This window comes from Anticarsia gemmatalis, chromosome 29 (genome assembly GCF_050436995.1).
Source record: "Anticarsia gemmatalis isolate Benzon Research Colony breed Stoneville strain chromosome 29, ilAntGemm2 primary, whole genome shotgun sequence".
NCBI lineage: Eukaryota > Metazoa > Arthropoda > Insecta > Lepidoptera > Erebidae > Anticarsia > Anticarsia gemmatalis.
In genome coordinates this window covers 2462248-2489203 of record NC_134773.1, presented here as the reverse complement: position 1 = coordinate 2489203, position 26956 = coordinate 2462248, and the positions used below count along the sequence as shown (strand labels likewise).

Genomic DNA, 26956 nt, shown 5'->3' with positions numbered 1-26956 from the left:
TATAAAGATATTTTTTGATAAATATTTCATTTTTACAAATAAAATTAATTTGGTTAAGTCATTTTGTTTTATTTTTTACAAATTACACAAAAGTGTAATGAATTGTAAACCTAAATCTTTGTCATGAATCACCAATCAATCAGTCTAGCCTTTCTTCCAACTATGTTGGAGTTGGCTTCCAGTCTCACCGGATGCAAATAGATACCAGTATTTTACATGGAGCGACTGCCTATCTCACCTCCACAACCCTGTTACGTGAGTTATAACACGATACCTTTCGGTAAGAATGGTTGTCAGACTTTCAAGCTTCTGACTGCTATTAACGACTGTCAAAGATCTTTGAAAATTACAGCCACAATTTAACGTGCCTTCCGAAACACCGAGGAACTCGATATGTATAAGATGGTCACCCATCGAAAAATCTACAATCCCTACAAACATTTTCTTCATACATTTCATGGGTTTTAAATGAAATAATTACCAAACATTTACTGCTAAATCGTTTTAATAAATTAAACTAATTGTTTTTGTACATTATTTACAAAAGTGCTACATATTTTTCGAATAATTTCAAGTATTCTTTGGTCTTATTCTCGTTAGTTAGTTTGTGGATGTGTACATCGCCTTCCGTTGTCAAAAGTGCCTGAAACCATAAAAAAGTCATCATTAACTATAGATTACTTTTTTATTTGAAAAAAAAAACATCTCCCGCACTAAGAACTGCTCTTGTGTCGCGTGTACTTATACAAACATACAAACAACGGACACAAAGTACAACCAGACCCGAAACAATTATTTGTGCAATAATTGTTCCGTGTGGGAATCGAAGCCACGACCTCCCAACGCAGTGGTAGTGGCGTGGCGAGGCTGGCAAGGGCGTCCTGTGTTTTTTAAAGTCGGTTAAAATAGATTTTCTTACCAAAGTAGTATCTCCCGCTATACAAGAGATTGCCGCGTCGTCACTCGCGCATTTCGCATAAATATCACTATGTGATAACTCCCATGAGACAATACTGCCATCTAGCGTCGCGAATATACAACACGGGTTGATGTGTGACCACGATACTGATGATATTTTCAGCTGAAATAGGAAGAATTAAATTATAATACCTATTAAAAGATTATAACGTCTCTCGGTCGGTAATGTATCCGACAGCTGATAATGAGGTCTCGGGTTCGATTCCCCGGTCGGGCATAGTGCTAGTGCTTTTCTAATTCTATATTACAATACTTCACAAAAGTAGTAGTAGTAAAGAGTTTGGTAGCGTGCCCGGTATATGTCAATAGGCTCGCCCCCTATTACATGGGACTAACATTGTTAATGGCGAAACGTGAGTGTATTTCACACACGCTTACACCTTCGGGTATAACAGGCGTGATATTATGCAGTAAATATACATACATAGCACATATAATCATGGCTTTTTCCCATATAGGTAGGCAGAGACCAAAGAACGTCACTTGGTACGATCCTTACAAACTTCCCTTGCCTCATTCACATACATACATCTTGTCATACAGGACCGCCGGTTACAAGTAGCACCTGACCTTTTTGCAAGACATAACCTATGTGATCTATGTATGTAAGTATATATTTACCTTCTTCCCAATATGACTATCGCTGAATGAATGTTGTTTGGTCGACACTGTACTGATGAATCTACCTTTATGATCCGACTGACACTTTTGTACCTCTTGGTTTGGTATGTTTCTGAAATACAATGAAATTCACAATGAAACCTGAAATACTTAAGAAATATCTAGGCTTTTGGAGTAAAACGGCTGATACAAAATCTTAATCTTATTTTTGTATTTTGAATTACGAACTTTGCTTGCGCGATGCAGAATTTCTTTATAGACTCGATAGATGGCGTTAGTATTCTCGCATTTGTTTTTTTTTTACTACAGTTTCATAACAAAATGTATATACGCCCCACTTAACTTTGTATATGTAAATATAAATAGGTTACTTAAGCTGCTTGCTTAGATATTTACTATAATTAACAATTCTATCTATTTTCTAAAAGATTGCTGCATCAGCCGCAATCCTTGCATACAAGGCTCTTGTCTAAGTTGTTGGAGTATAGCGATCTATCTGTAATTCTCCAACAGAAAATAAAATTGGGTGAATGTATTTACCGACAGTCCAAAGTAAGAAGAACCCTGTTCTCAAGTACAGAACAAACGCTGATGGTTCCAGCATCAGTGGCCGCCAAGTAATAAGGCAGACCATGCGGAGATACTTCTATACAAATTACTGATGACGCGTCAGCTGTAACAGAAACCAGAATATAAGCCTCATAACTGGGACACTAACGGAGACTTATTTTAGATGGCTGGCCGCTTCGTTATATTAGAATTGAGTAACTTTTTGCATCGGAGGGCAAGACTATTAGCGGACAGCCTTGCTTAAGTAAACTTTAGCAAGGCTGTCACGAAGATGGGTGGCCGCTTAATGGTATTTCGGGCGGCGGAAATCAACGTAGACCGGGAATCAAACCCATGATCTAACAAAGCTTACTTTAGGAATCACGGAAAGTATTTTTTAATTTGTTTTCTTATCCCTAACTGAAGATAAAATGTTGAAGGAATAAGAAATAATAATATTGTCGACTTACTTGCCAAACACAATCTATCAACACGAACTGCCCCCAATATCCGCTTACAACACAAAACTTCACCACAATTCTTACCAATTAAATAACTATCACTATTATTTAAATTAACAACTTTTAAATCATAACAAATAACACCACACTCCCACCCACTAACATTATTAACTTGCGACACTTTTTTATTTTTCACACTGGCAGCACTCGTCGGTCTGTCACTATCAAATGACATTGCAGACTTTGGGCGGGAATTCTTTATAATATTTTTTTCTTGTTTTTTGTTTTGTAACCTCTTTTTAGCTGAATTTATATTAAAGTTGGGTTTATTATCTGTGTTTAAAGTGTCGATGTGTTCAAATATGTTAATCGTTTGGTATTTTTCTAATTTCATCTTGGACCAGAATGCTTTGCCGATGTCTGGAGGTATTGTTTTTGTTTTTTCTTGTATTATTGACCATATTGTTAATATTCCGGTGCGTTGTAACGCGACTACCTGAAAGTAGAAAATATTGTGTTTTAGTTTGAAAACTCAATGGGAGTGTGGACTTATACGACAAGCGAGAACATCGTGAGCGATAAGTGTTCTCTGAGGTACGTAGACCCATGTTCCTCACTTATTTCGATTTTTTATTGCAAATTTTTTGACCCTCATTAATGTAACCCGCAACCTTTTACGAGTACAAGTTTAATAGTTTTCTGTTTACCCCTTCAACTACCTTGTTAAAGACCCAGGATTAAACATTGGCTTTTCTAAGCAGCTATAGTGAATAAGGGTATAAGTCCGATTTTGTCGAAAATGAGTTAAGACATTAGAGTGCACTTATATCTCACTTATGCCATTTTTTTTGTGTAAGTTAACCTTTTTGCACATTGCTTTCTCATTTTTAAAGATAAACATTATCTGTTTTCACCAATCGATTAAGCATTTTTTCTGAACATTTTGTTATACTTAACTTATTTTTGACAAAATCGGACTTATACCCCTTTTTTACTAGAGGCACACAGATATACGGGACGAAACTTTGTAGACAAACGGAATTGCCTGAGTCAGTTTGTATGATAATTGGAAAAATAAGGCTTTTATTATTATCCCTTACTTGTCCAATGACCCTCCTTCCCTCTTGCCCAGGAGTCTGGTCACCAGTGAACTCCAAGCCGACGATATTATTCGTTACGTCTCCACTACTCATATTGTTCGCGCTGTTTGTAAACGCACACGCTTGTAACGCGCAATGGATGTAGCACTGTGGATAAAAAACGTTTCTATTTATAACATTAATATAAATAGCGATTTTCAAATTAAATAATTCTTATATACCAAAGGGTTGTAAAACTACTACTGTCCCCTGTTAAAGAAATTTAGGTATATATATTTGATATTTTTATTGATTACTAGCTGATCCGTTTATTTTTTATCTCCATTGAACCTTTCCTGGGTCTTAAAAACAATTTTACAAGTCGAATTAGTTGACAAACTCAAGAACGGAGTTTTACGCTCAGCAACATACTTGGATATTCATTTCTACAGATAAACAATAAAAAGTATTATATGTACGTCCCCAGGTTCTAAGCAACCTCTCCACTAATCATCAACCAAAAAGGTTTTGCCGTTTTTGCCCTATAATTAGTGTAACTAATACGATAATATCTATCTCACCTCATCTAATCCAACTTGACTGTTCTTCAAGTTCCATTCTCGATCTCTTTCAAAAGCTGTTAGGTTTCCTTCAGCGACTTCCACTAATTCCTTGCTTTTATCCTCACTGGTGATATCCCTCCATGTCGGCTCCTCGGACAGATCCCATAGGTGTATAGAACTGAAAGTATTGTGAGGTTATCTATCTTTATTTAGAGATAGACTTACATTTGTTTGTTATTAGTGAACTACGGTTATTTTTACAAAAAAGCGCTCCGGCCTCGCCTGGTTCAAAAAATTATACATTATTGACTGCCTCCGTGGCGCAGTGGTTTGGGTCGCCACGCCGCTACCGTTGTGCCGGGAGATCGTGGGTTCGATTCCCACACGGAACAAATTATTCGCACGATCCACAAATTATAGTTTCGGGTCTGGTTGTATTTTCCGTCCGTAGTTTATATGTTTGCAAAAGACACAAGAGCAACGTGAGTCTAAGTCTAATTGACATAAGAAAAAAAAACATTGTGACCTATGTGGAAGTGCTCTATCTATTGGTATAAACAGCATCAAAATCTGTTCAGTAGAGTTTGACAGACACATACGATGCGTTGACGTCTATACATATAATAGCTGATTCTGGGCACACACTACCAACTCGCAGGGCCCCTTATTTGAATAGTTATGGAATTGATTTTTGATCTTGGATCTTCAGCTATCTCAATGCTAAATATCTTTAAAATCGGTTCAGAAGTTAAGGCGTAACGGACAGACAAAACAGGCAGACAGTCAGGCAAAGATAGAAATCTTACCCATCTTCTAAAGCGGCGATAAAAATCCCATCTGTAGCGCCTCTGAATCTTCCAATAGCAATATTGTCTATGGCTGTAAGGATCTTTAAAGGCTCACGTCTGGCAACACCGATATCCCATAGACAAATGGTACACTTTTTAATATTCTTAGCCTTCTCATGGACAGTCATGATCAAATTATGCTTAGTCGTAGAAAATAACATTTTAGATATCTTTATGTTATTCAAAAATGATATTTTTTCTTCAATAATATTTTTGGTTGAGATAGACACATAGCCTTTGCTAAAAGGTAGATTAGTCATTCTCAATTCCGACATTTCTGTATCTCCACTATTAATATTTAAAACATTACAAATTCTATTCTCAATTTTCTTCAAAAACCTTCCCAATCTTTGCGTAATGAAGTCATTATTTTTTAATTTCGATTTGTAATTCTCGAATGGCAACATTTCAGAAGGACCGACGCCATGTTTTTGTTCGAAATAAATTCTCAACGGATTCCTTTTATAATCCTCATTAATCTCATTATTTAATTGTACATTTAAAGACTGTGTTGTTAAAAACGTAAATTTAGTTAAATAATCCTCGCTATTAATACTATATTTTCTTTTATCAATAGAATTAATAATACAAATATCTTTATCTGAAAATTCCACCGGATGTTGCGTCCATTTATTTGTTAATTCCACCTCATCCGTTTGTACCTCCTCAGTGATACTATCCTCAAAAGTCTGAACGGCTATTTGTTGATAGTTAGTTCGGCCAAATGTTGCCATGTAAAGGTCATATGAAATAGGTTTCATTTCAAAGAGGCTGTATGACATTTCGTGTAAAGTTATTATGCTTAGTAAATCTTTTGCGCGCTGTTTTAATTGCTCGTTGATACGCTTCTTGCGTTTGTTTTCTTTTGATTTCTTGAAGTCGATGAAAATCGGTCTGGAAATAGAAAAATTGTCTGGTTAGTTGTCGCTGAAATCTAGAAAATGAAACACTTAGAAACAACGAAATTAGGCCGAGAGTGAATGCTATACTCCAGGGATGATTCCTGATATATTTTTCTAATACGATTACTTTAACGATGTAGGAATTGAACCCAAAACCTAGAAATTATTACTGTTAAGTTTCATAAAATCCATTCCGTCGATTTTATGCCATTGAGTAACAAACATACATACATCTATACAAGATTTTATATCACATAACATATGAGTTAGATGGCAATACCTATTTTTTGTCTATACCCAGAAAAACTACCCCCAAAAATAATGCCAATTTTAAACAAATTTCCCCGAAAAAGCCCACACAAAATTTTACCAAATTAACACATAATTCACAAAAAAAAACTCATTTTACTAACCTATCCAGTACATCCACATGTACAGTCCTGATGCTAGACACGGCACTAGAACTGCTCATCTCCTGAAACCCTTCATCAGTTAAAGAACTAGGCTTATCCATTCCACCTTCAGACGTTTCAAGTATAAAGTCCAACACTGGCTTGGTTTTAGTTGCAGAACGCTGGTCACGGAGGTCGAAACTACCTGAAAAAACCATTGGAAATTTCTATAGCTATAATTTCTAAAGTTGTAATAGCTACATCATCAACCTTGAACCAAGAAAGGCTTTCTTCCAACTATGTATAAGTCAGCTTCCAGTCTCACCGGATACAGCTAATTACCGGTATTTTACATGGAACGACTGCCTATCGGATCTCCACAACCCAGTTACCTGGGTTTTAACACGATACCCTTCGGTAAGAATGGCTGACAAACTTTCAAACTTCTGACTACTGTTAACGACTGTCACAGATTTTTGGAAATGTCAATCGGGGCCCACAATTTAACGTGCCTTCCGAAACACGGAGGAACGCGATATGTAAAATACGGTCACCCATCCACAGAACAACCTCGGCAAGCGTAACTTAACCTCATAGATCGATTCGCGCCTGACCTGAATCCAACATCCTCTCGTCATCCTTCACCTCCTTGGTTTCCACTTCTTCCGTTTTATCACCAGCCTCATCACCATCACTCTTGTCATCACTCTTGTCATCACTGTGTTCACTGGGTGATGAACTGTGGTAGGAATCGAAGTCAGACTCGTAACTTTCAAAGTCGTCTTCATAACTGACTTCTTCGTCACTGGGAGTTTTGGGTCGGGGACGCTGAAAATTTCAAGTTAGACATTATTTTAGTATTATTGGTAACTAGCTGACCCGCGACTTCGTCCGCCATCTGAATTTTCCCGTAGAAATAAGTCAGTCTCCTGGGGTAAAAAGTAGCCTATGTCCTTTCTCGAGTATCACAATATCTCCGTACCAAATTTCCTGCAAATTGGTTCAGTAGTAGTTTATACTCGTATAGATATGGATACTAAAAGCCGCCCACGATTTTTTCGCATGGAAACCCTTCTCATGTAAATCCCGATCCCCCGGGAACTCCGAGATAAAAATAGCCTATGTGTTATTCTGGGTCTTCAGCTACCTACATACCAAATTCAATAGTAATCGGTTCAGAATGTATCAGTCTGTAATAATTACAATTTCAACATTTACGAAAAAAATTACATAGCCTGAGCATTTTAGATGTAACTTTTACGAGTACAAGTTTAATAATATTTCAGCAACCCAGTCATCTACCTAATTGGGTATAGTATAGATAGGCGTCATATTATCGCACGCCTAATCAAATACAGTAACTATCCTAAAATTTTGCCAAATCGACCTTTTAATGCCATCTGTTGGCAAACGTGGACATACGTGTATTCGTGCTAACACTAGTCAAAAGTAACAAGAATAGCAGCTAGATCGCATTGGTCCGCTTCGTCACAAAGCAAAATATTCGCCTCCCAAAAAAAAGTTTTTTCGCTGAACTGAAAAATTAAGTTTTTTGGATAGTGTCACTATTGGTTTAAGCGTGCGTTATGTTTATCGATCTACTAGTTACATAGGTAGTTAGGAATCGTGAAATAGCCAGTGTACCTACTTACATGCTAGGTCACTTAACTGTGTTAGCCGCTAAATAAGTGACCTGTGACCTACATAATAATATTCCAAAATTACCGCCGAGGGAGTAAGGAAAAAGAACTTAACTGATGGTGACCGATGGGTGACCGATGAGTGAAAGAAGAGTGCCCGATGGGTAAATGATGATTGAATAATGAGTGTACGATGATTGAATGATGAGGGAACGATGATTGAATGATGAGTGAACGATGAGTGACCGATGTCAGAAAGCAACGTTAAGCAACAATCTGGAGGCATGGATAAATATGGGTAGGCATTTTTAAGTAATTTTATTTTATTTGTTGACAGATTCTCAACAAAAATTCTGCGATCGCTCTCTACTGTGGAACACAGAGTTTTCTATTGGACGAAAAATTAATGTAAGTTACACAATTTTTCTTCAAAATACACCTTCACTAAAATGCCCCTTGTGTCGCGGGGACTTTTACGAACATACAGACAACGAACCCACGACCTTCCTACGCAATGTTAGTGGCGTGACCACCATCTAATCACGGAGACCGTCACAGAGAATGTAGATATTTATGTATTGTGCGCATACCCGCGGCACACTATAAGCAACTGGCTTATTACTTTAAAACCGACCGCCGCGCGCCGTGGCCGAATATTGGTTAGAAATAAGCAAAAATACTAAAGGCGCCCATAGCCAGTTGCGTTCACCGGTCGGTAAACGATCAGTCGATTAAGCAACCATTGGCGCGGTCATTCCATAGATGGGTGACCGCATAGTGGTATTTGAACTGGGCGTCTCCGTGCTTCGGAGGGCACGTTAAAAGTCGGTCCCGGTTGTTGTCTACTAAGATAAGGTTAAGCTACGTCAAAGGCCTCTCGGGCGGCTTGAACAACTTTGACACTAGGTTGACCACTAACCATACGACAAACAAACAAACAAGCAAAAATACTTACTCGTTCAATTTGTACTGCCTTACTATCTTCTAAATCAATAAAATATGCCTTCGGTTTAGCGCTTAACCTTTTCGACAAATTCAACATTTCAACATTATTATCAACCGCTTCTGGCGTCAAAATTTTCACTTCATTCTCATCCAAAGTACGCGTTTTAGTTCTCTGCCTTTCTCCCGTACTTTTAACACTAACTTTCTGCCCTAAATCTCTTACTGAACTCATTTTAGATCCATCTTTTTCTCTCTTAGAAACTTCTTTGACAAAACTCTTTTCTTTATCCAAATATAACTTCTTTTTTACAACTGGCGAGTTTACAGTTACATTAAAATCTTTGGCTTTACTGGCTGTATGCTTAGATGCCTTTGCTTCAACTTTTTTTTGCACCGCCATTTTGGATTTCTCCCGCGTACTCGATACACTTGTTGATGACGATGATGATTTTAGTAAATTCTTCATTGGTGATTCATTGCTGGTTATGTTAGTACTGTTAAGAGACTTCTTAGGTGCTTTCGCGCTATGTACACTGCTCCTTTTCTTTTGTCCGTAAATGTCAGCTGTCGTCGTCTTTTGTAAGTAATTCCTTGGTGTGGAGTTGTAACTTTTTTTATTTTTATCATCTTGAGGTTTTGGAGATTCTTCTTTTGGCGGTGATTTTTCTTTTTTCGTTTTGCTCTCGCTTGATTTTTTTATTGTTGTCTGCATGGCTACTCTCTATTCTCACCTAAAATTGTAAGACATTATTTTACTCTTAAAAATATAATTTTTTATGATGTGTAAGATATCTGTCTACGCACTTAAAAAGAAAGCATGATTTAAAGTAAACACATGTTTTACATTTTTAAATACATACAAATCTCGTCTTTTTCCTCCTTTGGGACAAGTATAGATCAGAAAACGTCACGTTGCTATGATCCCTATAAACTTCCCTTGCCTCATTCACATCCATAAATCATGTCATACAAGACTACCGGTTACGAGTACTACGCACTTGTTCTTAAGTGTTTTTATGAAGTTAAAACGTGTTGTCTTTCATTTTCAATTACTAAGATATACTAAAATCTTAAAAAAACACTTCGCTAAGGTATTTTTCTACACCAAAACGTCGTTTTTTATTTCTTTAACGTACTTTTTCAAGTCACAACATTGACCCTCGGGTCTACATATTAACCTACTTTGCCCAATCGATTGCATTGCAATAACACATGTTAAGTCCACAAGCTGAATATTTAATAAACCAATTAATTCTTACCTTGACATCATTTTATTCCCGGACGAAACACGCCATTGTGAAAAAATATATTTAAAAAAAATGTCTTTCAAGTTTTGTACTTCTGTTGTTTAAATTAAGTTTTAATTCACGATTATTATTTTATTTATTTCGTTAAAAGTCGTATCATTGCTGTTACGTGTTGTTCGTTTCCCGTTGTCATGGCAACGGATATCAAACAATGGTCTTTTGAGCTGACTAGAATGACAGCTGAAGAATTTTGTGCAAGAAAGAAAAAATAGCATAAGAATAATTTAGTAATTTTTAGTAGGTAATAATATTTCTTTTATATAAAATTATTTGTCGTTTATTTTAATGAATCTGTTATAGATTTTTGTAGCGAAATAAATAATACCTACGTACATAAAATCACGCCTTATTCCCGTAGGGATAGGCAGCGATCAAGGAACGTCACATGGTACAATCCTTACAAACTTCCCTTGCTTCATTCACATCCATACATCTTGTCATACAGGACCGCCGGATTATTATTTTATCTTTGGCTATCGGAGCTATAAAGTAAAAATAGATGCTTTTACATCGCCGTGTACTTTAATATATGGGTGAAGGACAACAGATTATACCGAACGTACAGTCAGCCCCAAAAGTCGCTGAACATTCTCAATTTTTCGAAAACCTTTATTCTGTAGCATGCTTATTATTCCACGAAAAAAATATATTTTGGACACCATATTTGTAAGGTAACGCTCGCACAAACTTACCTTGCCAACGGCCTTAAATAAGTTATCCATTTTAGCCTTTAAAGGTAATAACACTACAAAACACAGCATACAGAGAAATTCATGAAAAATAACTAGGTAAATTAAAGATGTAGAAAACCTAATAGCACTTTGCCCGACTCTGAAATCAAGCTAGAAAGCTCATGATCAGCAGTAGCTTACACTTTTGCATAATAAAATTATTCGTCAACACCTATTTATGTACATAAATATTTGTCCCATGTGGGAATTGAACCCACGAATCACGATAATCATTTCGTTACAGATGTGGGCATTTTCCTACAATTTAAATTTGAATTGAACCATATTTTAAACATACTTACTCATAAAATAGATCAAACGTAAGCTTGGTAAATGAGTAGATCAATTATTTATAAAAACATTTAGCGACTGATACCTAACACGTGTTCTATGTAAAGACCTTGAATTTAATTTAAGATGTAATCGTTACACACGAATTAGGTCGGATTTCCTTCAATGACACAGAGAGAGGAAATGTTAGATAACTAGGTATTACAATTTCTAAAAGGGTCTTCGGTTCGACTCCAAAAAAAAATCAAGATTTTTTTACATTTTAGTACAAGAATTTTAAGGCGGTTTTTCAAAGCCAAAAATAAAATTTTAGAGCAATACTTACGAAAATAAGTCTGAAAAGCTAATGTATTTTAAACTGCCAGTTTCAATCAATTAATAAGATTTATTTTTATACTAAATAGATACTGAATCCAGTGTGATAAATAAAATAAATAATTATTTCGATTATACTATAGATATGGTTTAAATATGATTTTGCATAGTAATCATAGTACATACAGTGGTATTGGTTTACAGTTTGTCGTGAAACCAGGAATGAACTTATATGAGTATTGTATCTATCGAAATAGACCAAATAAGGATATAAATAAAAATATAGTAATCGTAATATTATTAAATATATTTAAACATTTAATGTTTTACACATTAAAACGTCAAATACTGTAGATTTACAATCTAAATGTGCCAAAGATCGAGAAAAATAAATAACACAGAAATTCACATACGGGTAAGTTGTACTGTACTTCTCTTAATAAAATAATACAATATATAAGATGGCGAACATAAATAACAAAAAAAGGTTTTACGTACGCAAGTGCAACATGTCAGGCGACTAACACTCAACAGACTAATCTTTTAAAAAAAATACATGATTTTTAAACCAGCGAGAATTATTTATAATGGTAACATTAGGCGTTGGTGCTGGAAAGAGGAACACAAATGGCGATGCGATAGCAACGCTTTGAACCGCCATGCAATGATTTTCGGCCAAATTTTGTTTTAAAAATCTGTGACTGTTATTTCGAATTATTCGATTATAACGACAGTTATCGCATAGCAATTCAATTTGGGTCCTATTCTATAAGTTTAACATTATCAAAGTTTGATTTTTAACTACGCCTGTTCGCTTTATCTTCGTTCATTTACAATCCTGCTACGATAGTCGCTGGGTCTTCTACTCCCTCCTTGACTTTCCTCAAGAACATGACGGCTTCACGTCCATCAATCAGCCTGTGGTCGTACGTCAACGCGATGTACATCATAGGTCTGATCACCACCTGGCCGTTCAACGCGATCGGACGCTCGAAGATACCGTGCATACCCAAAATGGCGGATTGGGGAGGGTTGATAATCGGAGTACCCATCAATGAACCAAAGACTCCTCCGTTACTAATTGTGAAAGTACCTCCATCCATTTCTTCAATTGTCAGCTTTCCTGTCCTCGCCTTTTCGGCCAAGCCGGCGACGGTCAGTTCAATGTCGGCGTACGTCATGTTTTGCACGTTCCTGATGACCGGTACCACTAAACCTTTAGGAGTAGCTACTGCGACGGAAATGTCCACGTAATCGCGGTAAATGATCTCTTGCTCGTCAATCACGGCGTTGACAACAGGCTGGTCGACTAAAGCGTTTGCGGCCGCCTTCACGAATGGCGACATCAGACCCAGTTTAACTCCATGTTTCTTGGTGAACACGTCCAAGTTCTTCTTACGGAAAGCCATGATGTGAGACATGTCTATTTCGTTGAAGGTCGTCAGCATAGCGTTGGTGTTCTGAGCTTCCTTTAGACGCTGAGCGATGCGCTGCCTCATGCGGTTCATTTTGACGCGCTGTTCCGTCCTCGTGCCAGCAATTTCCTTGCTGTAGTCTGTAGGAGGAACTTTAACTGTGGCGGTCTCGATCGCCTGAGCGTGGCGGATGGCTGCTACAGGGATTGAGGAGATTGGAGGGGCTGGAGGTGGGGTCGGTTTGGGGGCGGGGGGAGCTTGAGGTGGTGGGGGTGCAGCCGCCTGGGGCGGTGGCGGCGGGGGAGGGGCAGCCGCTGCTGGAGGCGGGGGTGGGGGAGGCGCTGCGGCCTTGGGAGGCTCAGGTGTCGGCGCAGCGGCAGCCTTAGGAGCTTCACCAGTAATATCCAACCTGAACAACTTCTGTCCAGCCTTCACGGTATCTCCATCTTTCACGTAGAATTCCTTGATAATACCGTGTCCGGGAGACATGACGGGGATAGCTGTCTTATCCGTCTCAATTTCGAGGACCACCTCGTCTGCTGCGACTGCATCACCGACCTTCTTGTCAAGTTTGACGTCACCTTCGGACACAGAGTCGGGGAAACTTGGTGTCATGACATCTTGCTCAGCAAGAAGTGGGTTGGTAAAGTGGATGGTGGCGACTTGGTTGTGTGCCGCCGTGAGGGCCCGCGGGGCGGTGATGCGGGCGGAGGCCTGCGCTAGGGCTCCGTAGACCTTGGGCACTTCTGTCGACTTGAACCGGAGGCTTTGCCCCTGCCTCCGGTATAGCGTCTGTAAATGCTTGGAGCAGCGTCGTAACATTTTGAGTATTTAGTGGAGTTTTTTTACCCTGGAAAGAGAGAGGGACACTGTTAGAAACAAATTATTAGTAACTGAGGCTCACATTAAAAGAATTGGCCCGTGTGGGAAATGAATTAATAATATCCATACGAAATTGCAGCGGCAAGATGACTATTTTAACCACTGCACCACAAATATTATCGTTCAAATATATATTTAGGGCTCGATATTTCTATTGTTAGCCCATGTAATTCTAAATTCAGTCAGTTAGTATTATCGACTAATAAAGGCAGAAAAATCGCCTGTAAATTCGATTATAATTACAAAAGAACTTAGATAATACTCGAATGGTAGCCGAACCCTAACCATAAAATCAACAGCCACTTTTGTTTTCAATAAACTACCTACCTACTAAAAAAACACTAAAATTCTTCTTCAAATATCTTGTTAAATATATTACTATTCTTAAATTGGCAACACAATGGCTTTGTATGAAAATTTATTGAACCGCCTAAACTATCACAAAAACATACATTGCAAATTTAACCTTATTCCCATAAGAATTAGGCCTAAATTTTATCAATCTCGAAATCTATTTGACGTCATGAAGGGGCGGGGCTGATCATGCTGAAATGACTTGTAAATTTTTGACAGATAACTAATCCTATTTGTCGTGTATGATAAGATTTATTATGTAAATGATGGACAGAAAAAGTATGTTGGCAGTCATTTATCATGAAATATATGAATAGTGGAAGAATATATAATCCTTCTGTCTGTTAATCTCTGCCTATCAATATGAGGCGTTCGTTTGCTCGGTCGGTAAACGATCAGTGGGTTAAGTAACCCTTGGCACGGTCAATATATAGATGGGTGACCGCATGGTGGTATTAAAACTAAGCGTCTCCGTGCTTCGGAGGGCAGGTAAATAGTCGGTCTCGGTTGTTGTCTGCTAAGATAACAGTCGTTAAGCCATGTCTAAGGCCTTTTGGGCGGCTTGAACAACTTTGACACCAGGTTGACCACTAACCATACAACAGAATAGAAGGATCACTTTGAGAGAAAAGTGAGCTCTAGCAGCTCACTTTTCTCTCAAAGTGTTCTAAAAAAAATATAATTTTCTCAGGCATAGTTTCGACATTATTCATTAATTGCAATTATTAGTTAAGTTAATATACACAAAAAAAATATGTATTTGATATAGAAATTGGTGCAATAACACTTAAACTTAACACTATATCAATAATATATTCAACCTATTGCCAGATACCAATCATGTTGCTGTACTCAAGCACCTGTTTTTTGATTTTTCAATAGAAAGTTTCCAAATAAAGACAAAGATAAGATAACATAAGTCTTTTTTTTTTGCTGCATTGTGTCAAAATTACGTCACTAAATAAATTACGTAAAACTTATCTATTCTGTATATCTGTCATAACCTTATCATGTTTGTATACAATTAATATCAAACAAGTTAATTGACAGCAGTTTCAATCAAATTAACTCTAATTAGCAGTAGAATAACTGGTTTGTTACAGTTGGTTTTTAAAAAACAAATGCCTTTGACAATGTCAATCCTCTTTTTTTTATATTGATGTTTTTTTTAATGAAGGAATCGCTAAGAGGCTATGTCAATTGACTAAATTTAAAGGAAAATTAATGAAAAATTACTTTAGGCCTGTATATTTAGCATTACAAGGGTGGTTTTTAAAGAGCAGGGATATTGACTATGTGAAAATGCCTAACATAGTAAACAAAAAAAAATTTCATTATTTCAAAGGGAGAAAAATTTTCTAGCTAGAAAAGTTTTCAGTCTTCAAAATTGGACAGAATACATAAAGAATAAAACAGAAAATAGTTAAATAAGCTGCATGAAAGTAAATGTATTGTTGCTTAGGACTAATCTTATCAATGAGCAAGTAAACAATATGAATTATTTATACAACTGAAGTAGTGATATGAGTACGAGATTGTTTGATAGAATAATCTCTTAAAACTTGTATGATGTAATTGAAAAAGTAGAAAGTAATATTTGATGCCATAATCACTTAAAAAATGTTTTTAATATCTTACACCACTCTCCTACCAGAATGTCAATAAAAACTAATAAACATCTGACTAAAAACTCCTTTCATATGCTAGAGTATTTAAAAAAACAAATGTGTTCAAAAATGGAACACAGCAGTCTCGTGATTTCTGGGAGAATGACAGAAAGTGGCGCATCAAATTATTAGATGAAAACCGACATTTACTACAAATAATAACTACTTAAATTGCCAAAAGCGTTAAAAAGGAAGCGTTATAAGTGTAAGGATTAATTTGTTAGTGAGTTGCAGCTGGACACGGCCGGCATACACCTACACGATGCATTTCAAGGTTAGCCTGTAAAACGCAAGCGTGTAAATGCACATAAATAAATAAAAGCACACCCCTTACCTTCTGGTGGAGGTAAACAACCGCTATCAGGTAATTATAACGTTATTTCACAGACATAAAATGTTACATAAGCCCTGAACTCATGACAGTTCGTGCCCACGACCAGGGTTAAAATATTCGAGTATTTCTAGGTAATGCAAGCGTTATTTAGTGCATAGCGTATTTGCACTGTGGCTATAACGAACTGGACAGATACTTCACTTATTATTTGACGCTGCTTTTTGTGAATTCAGATGTGGCCCGAAGACCTACATTTATCTTGGTTCGATAGGCCTTTCGCATCAAAATCAAGTAGACTGGTGGCACCTGTCAAAGGCTCGTTCCAGTAAAATATATTCACATTTTAAACACCTCTCTGTAGTAGCTTATACACTTTTCTACGGGTGTGAGTAAGATAGCATAGTTTTAATGCTCCGAATCTTTATATTAAAGGAGCGGAACGCCACCAGAAGGAAAATTGGAAGTTGCGTTTAGTTATTGCGTCAATTCTGATTATTGGAAGTATTGATTTTCTTACGAATGTTGAAATTTAATTGGAAACGATGAGTTGCTTAATTGTAATGCTTTTCAATGAAGTGTACATGTTTTTAATGCATTGGATTAAAATTAAAGTTGGAAGTTATATAACTCCACCCAAGTATCGTTTGGTTGATACTGAAAACGTGTAGTTTTGTTGCTATATTGTATTTAAAAGGAACAACTAAACGCATTTGCATGTGATTTGCGGTGATATAATGAAGAAATCAATGAACCTCGCCTGTTTTTTACGCGTTTTGAATCAATAATGTACTGCAATGTAAATAAATGAAATAATCTGTGACGAACTCGTATTATTTGATCATAAACTTTCACATTTTAACTTCGGCTGTAGTATGTACTTCCCCATTTTCATTATTTCTATCAAGGCTCCTCTCGGAAATCGAACCCGTGAACGTTTTGTAAGATCGCTTGCATTCCGTGCCTCTGAAGTTAATAGGTCATACTGCGCATTTACGTAAGCGCAAATTGCACAGTTACTTGTATTTCCACTAAAATGGAATTTTAAAGTCTGAGCAAGAATTACACTGTAGTACTGGTAAATAAAACAAATTTATAAAATAGTAATATTTATTCAGATAGTCAAGCTATATCAAAGACACGCTCACAGACACAGACTTAACAATATTTTGTACACAATAATAGCTCTATAACACGTTCGCCAAGGCGCATACCGCATGCGAGATTTATCAATCGCGTAAAAAAGCTATTTATTAGCACTAAGCACCTTTCGCCAACATATCACATGAAAAAAAAATAGCGGCTAAAGTATGTAATTTTGAAAAAGGCAAATTGTAACGAGACATGTGCTTCTTCAATTTTGGTTACAAGCTAATGTCGATTGTGGTTTGTTCTCTAAGGAAGTTTAATATTTTTAATACAATAAACAAACCTTTTTGTATACGTAGGTAGCTTTTACTTAAAAAAAAGTCATTATCAAGCAAAAACAAGCAGTATTCTTCGCTGTTATCAAAATAAGGCGCCTAACATAATAGGCCAATATTTCTTCACCGTCAGATAACTTTATTTAAGGAGTCATTTGACACTTATTTTTGACAAGTGTATCATTTGTCATAAACGTCATATTATTCCTCGATTAGAGATAACTACTGTTTGAGAACCTAAGTATTTCCTATAGATAAATCGGTTTAAAAATATTGGCGAAAGGTATTACAAAACTAGCGACAAGAATTTGTGCAAATAACACTAAAACATTGTATAGTTTTTGGTACATTAATACTCTCGTTCGTCATAATTTTCTATAATAAATATTTACTTAAACAATAAAAAAATAGGGCAACTATATTTTGGCAAAATTAGTGCAAATTTTTGGACATAGCTTTATTCAATAAGCATTAAAAATAAATCAAGGTATTGCCAGAATTACTTAAGACTTCTTACGCACATATTCGGCCTAGCCGGGCGGCAAAACAATATGTGTAGATGAACCCGATCGGCACAAGCCGAACAAGTGAGTCGAGTCGGTTTTGTTGTTCGATAAATATTGCTGAACCGAATATGTGTGTAGCAAGCTCCCATTTTTCCTACGCATACGCCGTTGTGTTGTATATATCGCACTAATAATATAACAGTGCTATAACTCAAAATAAAACTTATATCAGAATCGACGAATAACTTTTTTATCACTCCCTATTATGGGTACATAAAAGCTAAATGCTGAAATAGACGATATTATTTTGATACAAATAAATAAAATAATATGGTATGGTTATAGTGTTAAGTCTCGTTGAAGTTGTATCAATGTATTTTGAGTTACTACACTATTGTATTATTAGTGCGACATGTTGTATGTAACACACTATACTAAGTACTGCAGCATAGTACAACAGCGATTTAGCGAAACAGAAAGGGCTTTATGCTTGTTACAACATAAGTGATATTATTTTCAATCTTATTTTAACACTACTCAAAATTTTGAAATGTTTCAGTATAAGACTTAGGTTATTAAAATAAGATTCAAAATTAACTTCAGTTAATAACAATCTTTAGTATATAGTTAGTACATAATAATATTAATAAAAATTAATATATTATTAGGCGCTTACTCTCAGATATGTCAATTAAATATTATAGCTAATTATTGCTTTTCATAAAAAATATGAAATAAACATAGAATTTAGTAAAAAGAAACAGTCATAATAATAAAAATAATCTTCAAATAAAAACAACTAATATAATTTTCAATAAATAATAACATTTAAAGCTACCATTTTTAATAAAAAATATCTATTTACGATAACGTAAAACAAATAAATATATATCAGAGCATCTTTAACAAAGAAATTTCAATTAAATAAACAATAATTTAAAATAACGATACATACTATATGTAGAACAACAGAAAATACATTTTTTTGGTAAATAAATAAAGCTTTACATTGGTACAGTTATTAAATAATTTAGCATATAAAAAAAATCTGGTTAGGCTGCTTTGGCGCTGACAGCTTCATATACCTATTAAAACTAAATGCTATTAAGAATTTCTTAATATTAAGAAATCAATAACAAACACGGAAAAATATTGCACCATGTTATTTTCATGATCAAAAATAATATGCATAAATCATATTATTTAGACAGGCAGGAAACTACACTCGGGCCGTTACAAACGTGCGAACTACGTCATGTCATTACATCGGAGTCTCTTGTTACACATTGTCACATTACTATGATTCTTTTGACATTAGCTAGTTATTCTCACCACTCGGTAAACGATCAGTATGTTAAGCGACATTAGTGCGGACATTCCATAGATGGGTGACCGCATAGTGATATTTGAACTTAACGTCTCCGTGCTATAAGGCAAGTAAAAAGTCGGTCCCGGTTGTTGTCAATTAAGAAAACAGTCGTCAAAGGCCTTTCGGCTTGAACAAATTTGACACTAGGTTGACCACTAACCATACGATAAAAGAATCCGATAATGACAATGCACGTTTGTCATGGCCCTAGTATAAAAGAAAACTTATTATCTTATTATATCAACTGTCTGACAAATAAACGTGTTGTAAGCTGTGATTAGTTATATAGTGTTTTGTCTTCACTCATATACAGTTACAACATTGTCAGTGACAAAACTCTGTATAACTAACTACCTGACCCGCGCAACTTCGCTTGCGTCACATAAAAGAGAATGGGTCATAATTTCCCCCCTTTGTAACATTTTTCGTTGCTACTCCGCTCCTAATGGCCGTAGCGTGATGTTATATCCTAAAACCGTCCCCGATAAATGGTCTATTCAACACAAAAAGATTTTTTCAATTCCAGCCAGTAGTTCCTGAGATTAGTGCGTTCAAACAAACAAACAAACTCTTCAGCTTTATAATATTAGTATAGACTAGCTGACCTGCGCAACTTTCGCTTCACATAAGAGAATCATATTTTTCCCCGTTTTTGTAACATTTTTCACTGGTACTCTGCTCCTATTAGTCGTAGAGTGATGATATATAGCCTATAGCCTTCCTCGATAAATGGGCTATCTAACACTGAAATAATTTTTCAAATCGGACCAGTAGTTCCTGAGATTAGTGCGTTCAAACAAACAAACAAACTCTTCAGCTTTATAATATTAGTATAGGTTAGAGCTAACACCATGTTTATTTGTAAGACAAGTTACTATCTTAATACTTTCTACCTTAGCAAGAGGGGGAATTGACCAAAACCTTCTTGTCTAGCACCTCTTCGCAAACTGTTTCAACATTCAGGTACATCAACTCTCCTAACAAAACTTTTTATTAAAAAAATAATAAATCTTGAGAAAAATCAACAGAAAAATAAATAATATTTTAATTAAGAGTAAGCGCCTACAATTAAAATAAATATGGACGCAATTATCGATTACAAACTAGAAATAATTTTGGTATTATTTTGTACGTATATTTCGGAAAAGATGGACGCTCTTTTCAAAGATGAAAATTTTTCATTTGAAACTGAAACATGACTTAGTTTTAGGGCCTTTTGTAGTCACTTGAAAATGAATATCATTGTGTAATAAAAACTTGCGTATCCTTGTGTACGAAGGACTTTACTATTAGTATAAATGTTCTCCTTTCGGCTACAAAGAGCGTCCATATTTTCCATCGTTTCATTATATTTGATGCTCAACATCTAAGTAATCTAAAATACATAATACAACTACCCGACGTAAGGTTTCGATGTGTTTAGAAAAAAAAACTTTCCAATTTAAAAAAACAATTCCTAAAAATGAGATATGACATAATAATATGTCAAAAATCTTGAGAATGTTTTGGGAACTAAAAAAGTTTAGTTTAGAAAATAATTGGCAATAATAGGTAATATCTTATGAATTTAATTTAAAAAAATGGCAGAATGATACGTTTAACAGAAGAAAACAGTCAAAATACCAAGAATAGCTTTTGCTAAATTAAAATTGAGATATCTTTAGTTCCCAAAACACACCGCCAGAGCGCTTATCTACCGAAAGGTAATTCCGTATCATATGTACAGTGTGTGATGTAAGAGGAGCTCATGGCTTAGTTAACAACAGCCGCACAGATCGATTTCTGAGGTTAAGCGACACTTGCCGAGGATGCTCTGAGTATGGGTGACCATCTTATACACATCGAGTTTCTCCGTGTTTCGAAAGGTTAAATTGTGGGTCCCGGCTGTCATTATCAAAGATCTTTGATAGTCGTTAACAGCAGTCAGAACCTTGAAAGTCTGAATACCAGTCTTACCGAAGAGCATCGAGTTATAACCCAGGTAACTGGGTTGTGGAGTTCACATAGACAGTGGCTTCATGTAAAATACTGGTATTCAGCTGCATCCGGTGAGAATGGAAGCCGACTCCAACATAGTATCTTTGCTACTTTATTTAGTAATCCAAATGTCCATAGTACAAAAAAATTGGCTAAAAGCGGTCCTGCCCAAGGTATGGACCCCACACTCACACTCCCATCCCCCCAGCGGTACACAAAACCACAGGTTAACAAACACTGTTGTGTTTTCGTTCGTAACTACGTCCACAGCTGTACATATAACACGGGCACTAGGTATGTACTAAATAAATAAATACAATACATTTAATTTTGTCCGGACGACATACGTCGTTCTGGCTCCAGGAGTCTGTCTATAAGAGGACCGGCGCGGTCAAAGTCGTTGTCGTTGTCGCGCGCTCGCTTTTCCACCTGAAAATTAAGTATTTGAGGGTATACATACTGTTTATTATCAGGCCTGTTATATCCCACGGTTCTAGCAGTGTATGGAATACACCCACCTTTCGCTATTAACATCTTAGTGCCGTATAATAAGGGTGTGAATTATGTGCACTAAGATAATTAATTATTTTTCTTACTAACCGACCAGGAAATCAAATCTGGGACCTTACTTAAAATTGCACAGAGCATTGAAGGTTTCCTTACTTACAATTGCGGTCCATCCTGTATTTTCCAGTAATTTTTGTTAGATTCTCACAAAATTATCCCTCAACATTATCACATAACTACAAAAACAACCCTAAACTATATTCAGTATCTCTCTATTAAAATATAAAAGTTCACTGACCTCCGCGTCATCGTTGGCACTGACCTCGGTGACGGCGGGCGCGTTGACCTCGGGCTCGCCCAGCAGCGTGTTGGCGAGGTAGGGCGCCTTGAGCACGCCGCGCCAGTACAGCTTCTCTAAAGGCCTGTTCACGCACCAGCCCGCGCATCTGATGCCTAGGGAACGCCAGAATTGGACTTCACTCCTGAAATTAAAAAAAAATGCTTTTGAGACTTATTTTAAGAGTTTTTTTTGCACTTAAAAGCAATTTTGAGAGGCCCTAAATATATGTATTGGGTGCAAGCAGAGAATTAGTATAACATTACCATTTATACCGTTATTTGTCATAGATCTATGATGTTAGTCTCATGCATTGAGAAGCTTATTGCCAAATACCATGGATGTTGCTGAACTCTGGCACACTATCGAGAATATTTTTATATAAATTCAAGCCTACCTATTAAGCCCATTATAATTTTGATGAAATTAAGTCCAGATCAAGGAAATTTGTTTCTAGATAGTGTCCGGTGCAGCATTTAGAGCGATGAGTTTCACGGCAAGACTAAACCCTTTGTGTGAAACTATATTATTATCTTTGTCACGGATTGTTTTTAAAAACTCGTCAACAGCAAATAAGAATTCACCCGGTTCGGTTATCAAACGGTAACAAGGTTCATAATAGACAATAGTAACCACATATGTACTAGAGGTATTCATAAATATAATTATTTAATACATACGGAGCGACAATATCCTTGTGCAACAGTACAGCGCTGACGTTACACCAGCGCGCGGTCCAGCGCCACAGTAAAGAATGTAGCATGTCCGCGCCACGCAACACACTCTGAATTGCTAAGTTGTTCCCGAACCTAGATACAACACAGTGTTCAAAATGTCGTTATTAGTGGGTAAAGGTTTAGTTACAACGTTATTATTTTTTATATGAGCTTGATAAATATAGCTTATTTAAAGAGATCCTGTGCAAAAACGATAAAAAAATCTAATTTTTAAATCTTTTTTTTTCATTGGATGAGATTTGAATTTATTTTTACCTTTCTTACAAAATGAATTTTGATTGTCTTAAATATATAATCCAGTCGTATTCTGTAAGACCCTTTGATTCTATAAGGTTAAAGGCCTTTCCTAATAAAAGGCTGGATTACTATATTAATACTGTGACAAGCATTTATTGTTACACTAAGCCACAAATCACAATAATAATGAAATTACCTGGGATTTGTAGGTCCATTCTCTGCGTCATAATCTTGTGCGCTAAAGCAGTAGGGGCGGTAACTTAGTGCGCCGACTATTTGTGGATCCCGCTTGCGAATCTGTAAATGCAAAAAAGTTAAGTCTATTGCAAAGGTGAATGTATTTAATAATGTTTTCATCGTAATCGACATTAAAGATATAATTCTGATACAATACAATTATTTTTATAATACTTACAAATTTTACTTCAGCTACATTTTCAGTAAAGTACTTTAGTGCAATTCAGAGCCTGTCATTTACTTACTAGTTGAGCATTGCGCCGTTAGATGGCGTTATTCTTAAATCACATTAATGTAAGTATATCATATAATTTTACCTGATATAAAACGAAAGGGTTGAAGCAAGTGACAGCGGCGTACTCGTACAATGCAGGCCTTGAGGCAAACGTGTTTAAAATACCGCTGATTATCTGAAAATATAATCAATATTGTATATAAGAGCTTTGCTGTTCAGGTCACCAATGAAACTCAGTTAAAAGTCCATTATTAAAGACCTTTGGGGCTAAAATCTCTTTTATGAACTGATGCTTAAATAGACAGCTCTTAAGCTAAGATTTATTCTTATCTTTGCAAACTGAAATATCTTGTATAGCTAATAATATACATATACAGGTATAATGCTCACATACGCATGCACGGACGAATGCACGAATGCGTATAGACATATGCACAATGACTCAAAATCGCATGATCAATTATTGTATCAACCACATTGTAAAACTTTTGGCGATTGAAAAGAGTGGCCGTGAGTTTGTTGCTAGCTCTTCTCATAAGACTCTACACCCTTTCCGAGCTAGTGGTAGATTCAGTAATTGTAACGACTATCATAAATGTCAATTTGACCTAAATGAATAAATGATTTCATTTTGAAAACTGTGTGTGACGTCACACGCAAGTACACACTCTATGAGCTTCATTAATTCATATTTTACCTGTTTGTCCTCTCCTTTGACATCAATGATGACTCTAACTTTGTTCTCCAGCAAGTAATCCAACGCCTCGTCCAACAAACACAAATACACTTCCTTATACTGCTTTCTGAAATAACAAATATTTTAATATTATTCTTCTATAGGAATTAAAAATTAAATCAGCTTATGAAATAAATTTTTTTACAGTTTTGTGTGGGAATCGAACCCAGGACAAATACAGAATAGGTAAATTTGCAAATTACCTGTATTTATAAAATATATCTCGAGTTTCATTGATTTGATTCCACACTGACCTATGGGTCAGAGAAACAGTCAATGTAAGATACTACAATACTAAGTGTTTTTTAAGGATAATTAGTCCATTAAAAAGTTACTTTTCAGGGTATGATCTTCAGAATATGCATTTAAACTTTTGAATGAAAATAATGTACCTATTAGGATGTGTAGAGCCCACATCAATGTTCTTAATTTTATCCCAGTCCATCACATGTACATTGCTGATGCTGCTGCCTGTCAGTCTCTGTAGACCCTGGTCATGTAACAGGACCAGCATGCCGTCCTTTGATGATCTTACATCCAGTTCCACCATATTGCAGTCTCGGCTTACACACTGAAAAAATATTATAACATTATTTTATTTCCTGGAGTCAAAAGTAGCCTATGTCCAATCTCGGGTATCAAAATATCCCCATACCAAATTTCATGCAAATTGGTTCAGTGATTTTGGTTCTGATTGATTAAGAGACAAACAGACAGAGTTACTTTCGCATTTCTAATATTAGTATGGATGTAAGATTGTAAGGATTTTAACCAGTAGTGTTCTCTGGTCTCTGCCTACTCCTATGAGAAAAAGGTGTGAATTCATGTATGTAAAATAAATTTTATGTATTTTATCATTAATTTCCTTGCATTGAGACTTTATCCTCTAGAAAAATAGTCAGTGGTGAGTGTGTTTTGCTGGCACAAAGATTTTCTTAGTAAAAAGCTATGTCCTTCATGGACTATGAACTTTAACAATCTACATAATATATTTCGGTTGTTATGAAACTGTCATATTTCGACATTTACCATTCAGTATTTTTATAGGAAAGTTTTGCAATATGACTATAAAATTCATAGTAAAAAGATAACCAAAGATAATAAGCAATAGATATACAAACTACTTACATATTTGAAAGCTTCCAAAGTGTTTTCTGGTGCGTCCAGACCTGCGCCTCTATGTGCGATACATCTGACCACTTTTTCCGGATGATCCTGGCTTTCCTTGGTACCAGGCTCCGGCCCAAATATACTAATCACATTCAAAGGATCCGGCTTCTTCAATTTCGACATGAAATACGTCGTAACACCCAATAAACCAACGTCCAAGCCGTAAGGCAGAACTGTATGTAAAGAGGTAAATACAAAATAAATAGAATAAACTACATAGTAACAACTATTAAATAATAACGAGAGCATCTTTAAAAACATATTTCTTTGTTATATATCGTTCGTTCGTTTATTATTTTTGTTAGAATTAGGTTAGAAATTTCGAAAATAAATACATTTGTGATGTGGGAGGGGCCATATGACAGTGTAACGTTTAGTTATTTGTTTGCATGCAAAATAAAACAATTGCGTTTAGTTGCAACTTGCACTTTTGTACTTACAGAATAATTTCATTGTGAAATTGGTTGGTTCTACCAAAAATGCCTAGTAAAAATATGTTTCATAACATTGGTGTCAATGTCAATATATTTTTAGTTTATCTGTTCACAAGTTTGCTGTATATAACAAATTGCTATGTACAAAATGATAGGAATGCGGGTTCCGATACGTTGAAAACTACATTTACTAATCTCGATCGATTAAGGGCAGCGGTTTCTACCCTTGTAAGAGTAATTAAATATTTAAGACAACCAACAGCCAACCTGATTCTTAAATTTGTTTTTATTGTTGTTATGTTGTAGGGATCTCGCATTACCCCTGCATAATTTTGTAGATTTTAATTTGTTATGGTTCTGTTGAGAAGCCGCCGTATAATTAGTATCGAATGAGTAGAAATACTACCTAATTAATAATTAACAGCAACTTACTGAAAAGCGATCTTCTTTGGTCGAGAATAATAGAGTTTTTCGGATTGTAGCAAGCTAGGGCATTGAGTGCAATCCTTGGATATATCGATTGAGGTCTCAGGGTAGCGCCCGAAGCAAGCCATGCCGTACGAGTCACACACAACGACATCTTGCAAACGACACGAAACGGCGCTTAAATACAACACAAATTGAATTAAAATTAGCTAAATATTTGATTTATTTTATATTAGTTTTGCTGTGAAAAATTCCCGTGACAGTTGTTATGGTTAGTGTCAATTTGAAGTTAGATTTATTTCTCAAATCGAGTGGCTGTTGGTTAATGAAATAGGTTTTATTTGACCACTTAA

At 35.9% G+C, this 26956-nt stretch overlaps 4 protein-coding genes across 10 annotated transcripts in view; 1 reads left to right on the top strand and 3 right to left on the bottom strand.

Moving 5' to 3' along the window:
- Window positions 1–538: 538 nt before the first annotated feature.
- Window positions 539–10480, bottom strand: LOC142985120 (uncharacterized). 2 transcript variants are annotated; one of them, XM_076133092.1, is made up of 12 exons: window positions 10238–10480; window positions 8989–9709; window positions 7008–7221; window positions 6415–6598; window positions 5058–5993; window positions 4270–4429; window positions 3710–3856; window positions 2619–3105; window positions 2140–2272; window positions 1600–1711; window positions 920–1081; window positions 539–643 (listed from the first exon to the last, which is right to left on the bottom strand). In XM_076133092.1, exons 2-12 carry the CDS (start codon window positions 9688–9690, stop codon window positions 539–541), a joined length of 3342 nt encoding a protein of 1113 aa, XP_075989207.1. In that variant the 5' UTR covers window positions 9691–9709; window positions 10238–10480. The 2 variants fall into 2 exon arrangements, with proteins under 2 accessions (XP_075989207.1, XP_075989209.1); XM_076133094.1 differs by lacking the exon at window positions 10238–10480 and adding an exon at window positions 9839–10211.
- The window catches only part of LOC142985121 (uncharacterized), a 35016-nt gene continuing 10944 nt past the window's right edge, over window positions 2885–26956 (top strand). For 2 of the 4 annotated variants that reach the window (XM_076133096.1, XM_076133095.1), the window contains exons 1-2: window positions 2885–3035; window positions 8371–8441. In XM_076133096.1, the coding sequence (XP_075989211.1) occupies window positions 3015–3035; window positions 8371–8441 (92 nt within the window). In that variant the 5' untranslated portion in view covers window positions 2885–3014. Of the gene's footprint in view, window positions 3036–3115; window positions 3204–8370; window positions 8442–26956 lie in introns of all 4 variants that reach the window. The other 2 variants (XM_076133097.1, XM_076133098.1) reach the window with 2 other exon arrangements.
- Window positions 11912–16614, bottom strand: LOC142985006 (dihydrolipoyllysine-residue succinyltransferase component of 2-oxoglutarate dehydrogenase complex, mitochondrial-like). Of its 2 annotated transcripts, none has more exons than XM_076132918.1 (2): window positions 16476–16614; window positions 11912–13887 (listed from the first exon to the last, which is right to left on the bottom strand). In XM_076132918.1, exon 2 carries the CDS (start codon window positions 13857–13859, stop codon window positions 12453–12455), a length of 1407 nt encoding a protein of 468 aa, XP_075989033.1. In that variant the 5' UTR covers window positions 13860–13887; window positions 16476–16614; the 3' UTR covers window positions 11912–12452. The 2 variants fall into 2 exon arrangements, with proteins under 2 accessions (XP_075989033.1, XP_075989034.1); XM_076132919.1 differs by having other exon boundaries at window positions 16275–16569.
- LOC142985203 (glycerophosphodiester phosphodiesterase 1) lies at window positions 17371–26863 on the bottom strand. Of its 2 annotated transcripts, none has more exons than XM_076133235.1 (9): window positions 26610–26863; window positions 25702–25916; window positions 24966–25144; window positions 24535–24640; window positions 23920–24012; window positions 23562–23662; window positions 23072–23200; window positions 22353–22536; window positions 17371–21976 (listed from the first exon to the last, which is right to left on the bottom strand). In XM_076133235.1, the coding sequence occupies exons 1-9, from the start codon at window positions 26755–26757 to the stop codon at window positions 21872–21874; spliced, it is 1260 nt and encodes a 419-aa protein (XP_075989350.1). In that variant the 5' UTR covers window positions 26758–26863; the 3' UTR covers window positions 17371–21871. The 2 variants fall into 2 exon arrangements, with proteins under 2 accessions (XP_075989350.1, XP_075989351.1); XM_076133236.1 differs by having other exon boundaries at window positions 22377–22536.

Bases quoted from the DNA above. Each gene is read 5' to 3' on its own strand.
- LOC142985006 (XM_076132918.1), bottom strand. From the start codon at position 13,859: ATGTTACGACGCTGCTCCAAGCATTTACAGACGCTATACCGGAGGCAG.
- LOC142985203 (XM_076133235.1), bottom strand. From the start codon at position 26,757: ATGTCGTTGTGTGTGACTCGTACGGCATGGCTTGCTTCGGGCGCTACC. The intron at 25,917-26,609 runs GTAAGTTGCTGT...CTTTACATACAG, and splicing joins CCAAAGAAGATCGCTTTTCA to TTCTGCCTTACGGCTTGGAC. The intron at 23,663-23,919 runs GTAAAATTATAT...TTGCATTTACAG, and splicing joins ACCCTTTCGTTTTATATCAG to ATTCGCAAGCGGGATCCACA.
- LOC142985120 (XM_076133092.1), bottom strand. From the start codon at position 9,690: ATGCAGACAACAATAAAAAAATCAAGCGAGAGCAAAACGAAAAAAGAA. The intron at 3,857-4,269 runs GTGAGATAGATA...TTTTATCCACAG, and splicing joins GTCAAGTTGGATTAGATGAG to TGCTACATCCATTGCGCGTT. The intron at 3,106-3,709 runs GTAAGGGATAAT...TTCTACTTTCAG, and splicing joins GAAGGAGGGTCATTGGACAA to GTAGTCGCGTTACAACGCAC.